General features: G+C 35.0%; 1 protein-coding gene across 2 annotated transcripts; it reads left to right on the top strand.

The window, feature by feature from the left end:
* Positions 1-210: 210 nt before the first annotated feature.
* On the top strand, positions 211-9184 carry LOC139846474 (myosin-2-like). 2 transcript variants are annotated; one of them, XM_071835961.1, is made up of 24 exons: positions 211-839; positions 936-1037; positions 1117-1260; positions 1352-1502; positions 1584-1611; positions 2041-2209; positions 2297-2360; positions 2773-2786; positions 2884-2968; positions 3335-3438; positions 3531-3669; positions 4026-4135; positions 4230-4382; positions 4476-4565; positions 5105-5182; positions 5362-5517; positions 5661-5849; positions 5988-6193; positions 6304-6436; positions 6534-6663; positions 6775-6888; positions 7342-7457; positions 7703-7915; positions 8483-9184. In XM_071835961.1, the coding sequence occupies exons 1-24, from the start codon at positions 405-407 to the stop codon at positions 8975-8977; spliced, it is 3618 nt and encodes a 1205-aa protein (XP_071692062.1). In that variant the 5' UTR covers positions 211-404; the 3' UTR covers positions 8978-9184. The 2 variants fall into 2 exon arrangements, with proteins under 2 accessions (XP_071692062.1, XP_071692061.1); XM_071835960.1 differs by having other exon boundaries at positions 2773-2798.
* Positions 9185-9242: the final 58 nt, after the last annotated feature.

The following is a 9242-nucleotide window of genomic DNA, read 5'->3' as shown; positions in this document are numbered from 1 at the left end:
AATCTCTAATTTGAATTTAATTCACCAAAACATTCTTCCATCGTCCTGTTTCATTCTCGTTATTCGTGCCTCATTTTAAACCCTAAAAACTTCAAACTCATCGATTTTAGCCTAAAACTTACTTCTCGATCATATATTCAGTTTTTTTGTTTTAAGTTTTATCCAGCAGCGTTGAGAATAATCGATTTTAGAATTCGATTGACCAAATTACGGTTGTTGATTGTTTAATTTTGATTATTTGATACGTATTGGAACAAATTAGGGTTTATGGAGTTGAATAAACAATGTCGACATCTTCGGCATTGTTTTAATCATGAAGCGTGATGAATTAAGTTAATCCGTTAACTTAGGGTTGTTGAATTGGATTATATATAGAGTGTGTTGTTGTTGTAATTATAGAAAAGATGTTAGTTTCGCCGCATTCGGTAGCTAGGAGTTCGTTAGAGGAAATGCTGGATTCTCTTCGCCGGAGAGATGAAGGTGAAACTCGAAAGGATTTGCCGCCGGCGTTGCCATCACGGCCAACTTCGAAAGCACGTCTTCCCAAGCGACTGATTCAGGCTAAGCTTGCTATGGAACATGTTGTATCCAATGATTGTAATAACGATAAGAAGAAAGATGTTAAACGTGTTAGTACTACTACTGCTGCTGCTGGTGGTGGTGGTGGTGGCGGTGGTTGTAAGTTTGGGTGGAGAAAAGTGAAAGTGCCGGATGCTGAAGATTCGCCTTACAACATGACGACTGTTTGTGATCGTAGATTGGCCAATAATGGTGGTGCCACCCTTGCGACTTCGAAGGAGACTGAATTGAATGACAGTATTGGTTATTTTACTCATAATGTAAAAGTTCATTATTATCTCATTGAATTCGTTTTTTGCAATCTTGATAACTTTTAGTTAGTTATTGGTAGTAATGGATGAAGTTGTTTGTTTCAGAATCTTAGAGTATGGTGTAGGGCTAAGAATGATCAATGGGAATCGGCCATGATTAAATCAACAATAGGAGAAGAAGCATCTGTTATGCTTTTGGGTGGAAGTGTGAGTCTATTAGCAATGTCGAATTTTTACAAAGTATACTAATTTGATGCTAATATACACCTTGTTGCTATTTGTCTAGGCCATAACAGTTTTTACAAGAGATCTCTTACCTGCAAATACTGAAATTCTTGATGGAGTTGATGATCTTCTTCAACTTGGTTACTTAAATGAGCCATCAGTTGTTTATAATCTTCAGTATAGATACGATCGTGATGTAATTTATGTAAGTAAATTTTACATATGTTATAACATTATCAAAATACTTGTCTTGTTGTGGTTCCTTCTTTAGCTTAGATGTTGATTTGATTCTGCAGAGTAAGGCAGGACCCGTGTTATTAGCAATCAATCCGTTTAAAGATGTACAAATATTTGGAGACAGTTATATCACAGCTTACAGAGAGAAGATTTTGGATAACCCTCATGTATATGCTATGGCTGATGCTGCGTACAAAGATATGATGAATGGTTAGTTGTAGAACATTTAAAAAAATCCATGTTGAATTTTGTGACCAATAAGTTAATACCTTTTCTTGATAATCGTTGCAGATGGTGGAAATCAATCTATTATTATCAGGTTAGTTCATTCTTTACTCCGAGGGTGTGTAGATGCACATTTCGGAAGTGATTATATATCAGTTGAATAGCCAGAATAAGATAATCAGTTGTAATAAAACGTGTTGTAGGAGATAGTGTTTGGACGTGCTTGTAATAAACACTATTGATGGTTGAACATTTTGCATGTTTTACTTACTGAAGGAGGTAATAGATTATGGTAAATAAGGGTGCGTAAGAAATTCAGTCTACCCTTCGGTAGTCAGTTTTATTGCAACTAGTACCATAAAAACTACTTATTTAAATCCTACTTGATCAGATAGGTCACCTAAAAACCTACAAACTGATTATCAGATTAGATAATATTTCAAAACCCACATACAAATGCCATAATGTCTCATTTTAATTTTTGTACAAGTATGAAAATACGAGTGGTCATTGTTTGGTATAGTGGTGAAAGTGGATCTGGGAAGACTGAAACAACAAAGTTTGCAATGCTGTATCTAGCATCTGTTGGAGGCCAGAATAGTGAGATGACATCCAAATTAGTTCAGACCAGCTGTATACTGGAAGTTTTTGGGAATGCCAAAACGTCTTGGAATTGCAACTCCAGCCGATTTGTGGGTTCTATTAGTTAATATTCGTTTAGTGGTTGTTTTCTACTGTTTTTCCTGAAATAATCTAATTTGGAGTTTTTGTTGGTGCAGGGGAAGTTAATTGATATTCATTATAATGAAGAGGGGACAATCTGTGGTGCATTTATCCAAACACGTAAGCTTATATGCCATGTAAAGTTACTGCACAGGGGTGCCAAAATGGGTTACTTGGGTAACTTGCCAAGACAGGCTTCTTTTTTAGTGCGAGTCAAAATTGGTTGTGCGTCCATTTTATCTTGAATTTGATATTATTGATCTTTGTATGGTAACCAAGTTTTGGAACATAATTATGAGATTTTATGCATTTATTAATGTTTTGGTTACTTTTAAGGTTTTAAATTCTGGACCTGTTTACAGTGTTGCTAATTTTATTAAGGTTTGCTCATTTGAATTGTCAGAGACAAGGTATAACCCAAATTGACCTGTTTACATAATGTATAGACATTTCCACTTCTACTATTCTACTTGCTAACTTGGCTATTTGATATGTTCACTCGAAACCTCTACATATGTGGTATAACGATCAGTCCTTCTTGAAAAGGTAGTTACTTATGTAATATTTATTCTTGCTTGTGAGTTTGATGTTTGATTATCATTATATTTCGTTACTTTGTTGAAATATTTTCTTTCTTATGCAGTCAAGAGTATCTCAAATATGCCAAGGAGAACGTTCATACCATGTCTTCTATCAGATCTGTGCTGGGGCCCCACCTTCTCTTAAAGGTTTCTTGTTTTTATTAGCATTTATCACGGGGTCAATAAAACTAATTCCCTTGCAAATATGGTCAGGTCTGAATAATAGGGCGGGTGGTTTGGGTCAAAAGTAGTATATTCTTGTTACCGATCAAAATAGGTATGGTGACTCGAAGCATCTATTGTCTAAATTGTTTTAATCATATAACAATAACAAATTTTATAATTTGAATAATAATCTACTATTTAACTTGTTTGACCCATTTACCTTTACGGCTTGTGTGTATGTGTGTGTTTAATCTATATGAGCCTTAGAAATAAAACATAATCCAAATCGAGTAATCGACCGATTCCCAAGTATAAAGGTCGAAATTGCACTTTTGCTTGTCACCACAGATATGTTGAATTTGAAAAAGGCGAGCGAGTACAAGTTTCTTAATCAGAGTGGATGCTTGAAAATTAACGGTGTTGATGATGCACACAACTTTATAGTGCTAACGGTAACTGCAACTTTTAGTACTTGAAAGTGTTATGAGCCAATATTATATGTTGAGTAACGTGATAAGTTAACTATGCTATATGTTTCGAGCAGGATGCCCTTGATACCCTTGAAATTTCCCTTCAGGATCAAGAAAATGTGTTTGAATTGCTTGGCGCAATCTTGTGGCTAGGGAATATCTCATTTGAAATAATTGACGAAGAAGAACATGTTGAGGTCGTGGATGATGAAGGTATGTTCTTACATTTAATATTATATCATTGGGGTGTATGAGTTTACGTTTTGTATCTGATTCGTTAATTGTTAATCAATTTTATATGTCTGAATAAACAGAATTTGCTTTTTCTATTATATGATCATCTTGGGTGTCAAATAACCAGTTAGGATAATAAGTTTCTTATTAGGTGAATCGAAATTTATAATTATGATCTACATTACTTAAGTACTCTTCTTCTTACAGATGTCCTTTTTTTTGTAATTTGATGTTATATTTATTTAACTAATCAGAAGTTTCCAAACGTTTTAAACCTATGATTATCTGATAATTTAGCACTATTCTTTCTAATTTCCGTTTTTGTGTACTTGAAGCTAGTCAAAGTGCTGCCAGGTTGATGGGCTGCAATATGGACGATCTTATGCTGATTTTATCCACCTGTGGAACACATGATGATATGGTTGAACCTTTGACATTGCAACAGGTACCTCAAGATAGTGCATGTTGATTTTCGGCTATGGATCTCATTATCTTAGCACTGAAAATCGTAACATGACAATTGTTTTTGTATAATGTAGGCAAATAATAAAAGAGATGCGTTGGCAAAATTTGTTTATGAAAGCATGTTCAGTTGGCTTGTTGGAGAAATTAATAGATCACTTGAGGGAGGAAAACAGCATACTCGAGGGACCATAAGTATCATAGACACTTATGGATTTGAGTCACTTCAGGTATATTTTGTTTAGTTTTAAGATCAATTTTTATCTTGAATATTATATTATTGTATCCTGTCAAATGAATGTTTTTGTATCTTCATGTTACAGAAAAATAGCTTTCAGCAATTTTTTATAAATTATGCTGATGAGAGGGTGCATCAGCACTTCATTCGGCATCTTTGTAAGCTCGAACAAGAGGTAAGAACAAGCATTTGTTTATGTGACCCTATTGGTATATAATATTCCTTTTAGTTTCTCATGAAGGTAAAAGTTATTTTGGTAGTTGTTAATTGTGTTCTTTAGAGGTGAAATTGTTGATCCATTTACTTATGAACGCATTTCAGCTCTGGTGTTCTATCTTTAATGGGTCAAAAGAGTAAAATTGGTAATAATAAATATTATTTTTGTCCAAAAGGATATGGGTTGAACAGGCCAAAAGAATACACTTTGGTATTCTTGATGCATAAAACCTTTTTAATTGTTTATAAAATTAAAAGTTATATACACACAAACACACACACACACACACATAACTATTTTTTGCTCTTATGAGTTATGACGCTAACAACATATGAAATTTTGATTTTGTGGATAAAAACTGTATCAAGAATTACATGATCAACCATTACCCAATAAGACTGACCGGATGATTTTTCCATATCTAGTGTCCTTAAATCATGGATTTGGGTTCATGTCAGTCTTTAACATACATTTATTTGTGCTGTTATTATTATTAGGAATACGAAATGGAGGGAATGCAATGGAAAAAAGTAGAGTTTAAAGACAATCACGAGTGTTTGCATCTTTTTGAGAAGGTATCTTTACTGACTTTTATACCATGCATCCCAGAAAAAATTACACCAAAATGTAGTAAGGCCCGTAGATATAATGTCTGTTTGGCAATACCATGAAAAGTAAATACATTTTTGTATTTGTCATCAACTGATCTGTTTTACATATAAAGTGTGGATATTAATTCGTTTTGGTTTTTCAGAAACCTTTGGGATTAATATCACTACTCGATGAGACTTCAAGCTCCTCCAAAGCCACAGATGTGACCTTTACTAATAAGATTAAACGGCACCTTAGTTCTAATTCACGCGTTAGCAGTGAAACAGGAGCTTTCAGGATTCACCATTATGCTGGAGAGGTTAGTTGATCACATATCCTATAAAATCTATTCGACGTGTTCCACTTTTAGCTGTGAGGGAGTCCAAATTAACCCGTGTATAAGTTAACGGGTCAAAACTGCCACAAATAGATTCATATGCTTGTTCTTTACGTTGTTTGCAGGTTCAGTATGACGCTACTGGTTTTATGGAACAGAGTAGTGATAAACTACAACATGATACCATTGAACTCCTCTCTTCATCAGATAACAAATTACTCATATGTTTCGCATCTGGTGTGACGAACCAGTTTCAAACTACCGAGCCGGCTTCGTATGACTCACACAAGCAAAGTGTTGGAGTAAAGTTAAAGGTAATACTAAGTATATATTAACACATGCGCGTTACATAAGACTTGAAACACTCATACCTATATGAAGTTTCTTTATAACTGTCCTTGAGAAAAATCTGGGTTTAAAATTTTAATAACAAGACCTATGGATACTTGTAGGATCAATTGTTCAAGTGGATTCAGCAGTTGGAAAATACAAAGCCACACTTCATTCGATGCATAAGACCAAATAACGAGCAACGTCCAGGAATGTATGAAAAAGATACCGTCTTGGAACAGATCAGATGCAGCCAAGTTATGGAGATAGTACAAGTCTCGAAATGTAGATATCCAGTACATATCACACATCAAGAATTTGCTAACCGGTAATGCAAATCTCATCAATTCATAACTTTTTCTGGTGGATTGTGTAACATGTCAAAAGAAATAATTTTTTTTTTTGGTCAATGTTTTTAATCGCTTCATGGATAATCAGGTTTGGGTGCCTTTTGTCAGAGAACGTTACATATATGGATCCATTGAGTACATCTGTTGCTATTCTGCAGCAGCATCGTGTACCCCTCCACACTTACCAAGTTGGTTATACAAAATTGTTTTTCAGAGGACAGGTGAGCTTTTGTTTTGTGTTCACCAAAGTACATGTTAAGAATATAATCCTAAACATCTTGAACGATTTTTCTTAATATATTTATGAATTTTTTGTAGGTTGATGTATTGGAGAATCTGAGACTGCAAGTTTTGGATGGTACACATGAAGTGGCCCATGGTCCCGTTGGTGGCCGTGTTCTTCTTGACTTCGATGAACTAAAGAGCGGAATTGTGACTTTGCAGTCGTGTAAGAAACTTTTGCATACAGTATGTTAATTAGTTTAAATTATGAAAATGCTGGTCAAACAGAAAACTGTGTTTAAATAGCATAACTTCTAATTCTTCATTTCTCATGCAGTTGTTCGTGGTGAAAATGCAAGAAGGAAGCATAGCGTTCTTAAGAAACTGAATGATGGGGTTGCACCAACTTCACCTGATAAGCATTTGACAACAATAGTGTATATACAGTCAGGTACCCGTAATGTATAACCTTATCCTTTGCAGTTTAAACTATATGTTGAAAGTTGACGGACTGAATGGGTGGGTAATGGGTCAAAAGGTTCACGCTGAAATATTTTTTTTTTTATTCATGTAATAATGTCTAAAGGGTCATTGGTTTGGGTTGGCCCTGAAGCACTTTTCCCGAATCTCTTTTAGTATATACCAAGTGCGTGGAATATGTTCACACAATTTATACGGAGTATTTTTTTTTGGAAGGCAAACTCATATACCCAATACGAATTGGAGACATTCGAATGTTTGACCCACCATTTAAGCTAGTTTCTAGACTTCACTCACTTCACCGTTGGTGACAAACATAACCAAAATCGAACCAATCAAATGTAAATGAACAAAGCGTGCCACCAATCAAACATAACCCACCATTTAAGCTAGTTTCTTGACTGTTACTTCTTATTTTTTGCAGTGGTTCGTGGGTGGTTGGCTCGAAGGTATTTCTGTCACCTGCAGCGATGGAAGAAGTTAACCCTTGATAGTTCAAGAAGTCGGCAACGGTCTCGCAGTAGAAATTTAGAATCGAAGGTACCACATGGATACATCACTGATCCAATAGGTGGAAAGATGGGCGGGTTGGGTCTCAGGTCAAATCGTTGTAGCTAAATAGTACTAGTTTATAGTATTAGTAACAGCGAGTGGAGACGGGTTTGGCTGAAACACTTTTTTTTTCACATTCCAAAAAAAAAAAATTATAGATGATCAGTGTCTTAGTGTTGATAACATATAAAATATATAATGTTATCAATCTAAATCTTCCTTTTTGTGTGTAGGATTTCTCCCAAGAAAATAAACCAATTCTGCCACAAAATGTTGAAGAGTTGCAGAGACGAGTAGTGAAAGCAGAATCATCTGCAAGTGTAAGAGAGCATGAAAATACAGCCTTACGGGAACAAATACGACTATCCGAAACACGGTGGTCAGAATATGAAACCAAGATGAAAGCCGTAGAGGAGATGTGGCAAAGTCAAATGGCAACTTTACAGGTTAGTGTACATGTTTGTCTCTATGTGATACTCAATAAACATTCACGCACGCACACACGCAGGCTAACAAGGGTAGAGATTCACGTGTAGAGATTCATGGAGAACTAATTAACGAGACAACTAAGAGAACCAAAGGCTAACAAATGGAAAAACTAAACTAACCAATAACGCAGAAACATAATTTTTTCCTCGATTTTTTACTTCAAATTAAACCAGATTTAGGGTTCAGTTTTAAGGTTTTAGATTCCCAAACCCTGACCCTTGAACCTAGAACCCTAAATCTTAAATGCTAAACCGAAAAATCTAAACTTCAAACCTTAAAATTTAAACCCTAAATATGGTTTACGTAAAACAAATTGGAAATTTTTTTAATTTCCGCATTTGTACTTCTTTAAAATTTGTTGCGAGTTTTTTTCCTTTAGTTATTAGTCAGTTCTTTTTTGGTTCTTTTGGTTCTCTACATTGTTTAGTTTTCTCTAGGTTCTTTTACTATAATATAATAACTCTTCAATATATATTATATATCTAATCTAATATATAATTCTGTGGTGGTTGAAACGCATGCAGGTAAGTCTTACTGCAGCGAAGAAAACACTTGGTTCAGATGGGCACCAGGGAAGACCATATGGATCTCCATCACCCAATTATTATGATTCCGAGGATGATGTATCTGCAATTCAAACTCCTGTTCAAATGACTCCTGCCAGAACAATTGGAAACTATAAACGCGAAAACACAGTTGATAACTTATCTAAGGAATTTGAGCAAACTAAACAGAATTTTGATAACGAGGCTAAAACTTTTATTGAAGTGAGGCCTGAACATGGTTCAAAGCAGATAGAAGATTACAGAATCTTAAAGAAGAATTTTGAGACGTGGAAAAAAGAGTATAAGTATCGGTTACGAGAGGCTAAAGCACAAATTGCAAAGGGTGTAAATGCTGAAAGTGGGGGTGGTGTTGGTTGTGGGGTAAGTGGTGGCGGCGGTGGTCGTGGTGGTGATAGGCGGTCGAGACATTGGTGGGGGAAGTTAAGCAAAAAGAGCAAAGAAAGGATAGTGTAATATGGAGAAAATAGTGTTGTCAATATTGCTAAAACTTTGTTGTGTGTGTGTGTGTGTAAAGAGGGTTGCACCTGTGTAAGTGATGAGATTGTACATGATCTTCAAATTTTGAGATCTTCAATTTTTATTGTTTGTATTAAAGCGGCATGACGAATTGTTGTTGTACTAAACATCTGATTAGTTAAATTATTTAATGTAATTTTGATTCACAAGTATGAATGTAATCTAAATTTTGTAGAGTTTGGATGTGTAATTTGGAGTAATT

The sequence above is a fragment of the Rutidosis leptorrhynchoides genome, chromosome 5, assembly GCF_046630445.1.
Source record: "Rutidosis leptorrhynchoides isolate AG116_Rl617_1_P2 chromosome 5, CSIRO_AGI_Rlap_v1, whole genome shotgun sequence".
NCBI classification, from domain to species: domain Eukaryota; kingdom Viridiplantae; phylum Streptophyta; class Magnoliopsida; order Asterales; family Asteraceae; genus Rutidosis; species Rutidosis leptorrhynchoides.
This window is presented reverse-complemented; position numbering and strand designations above follow the sequence as displayed.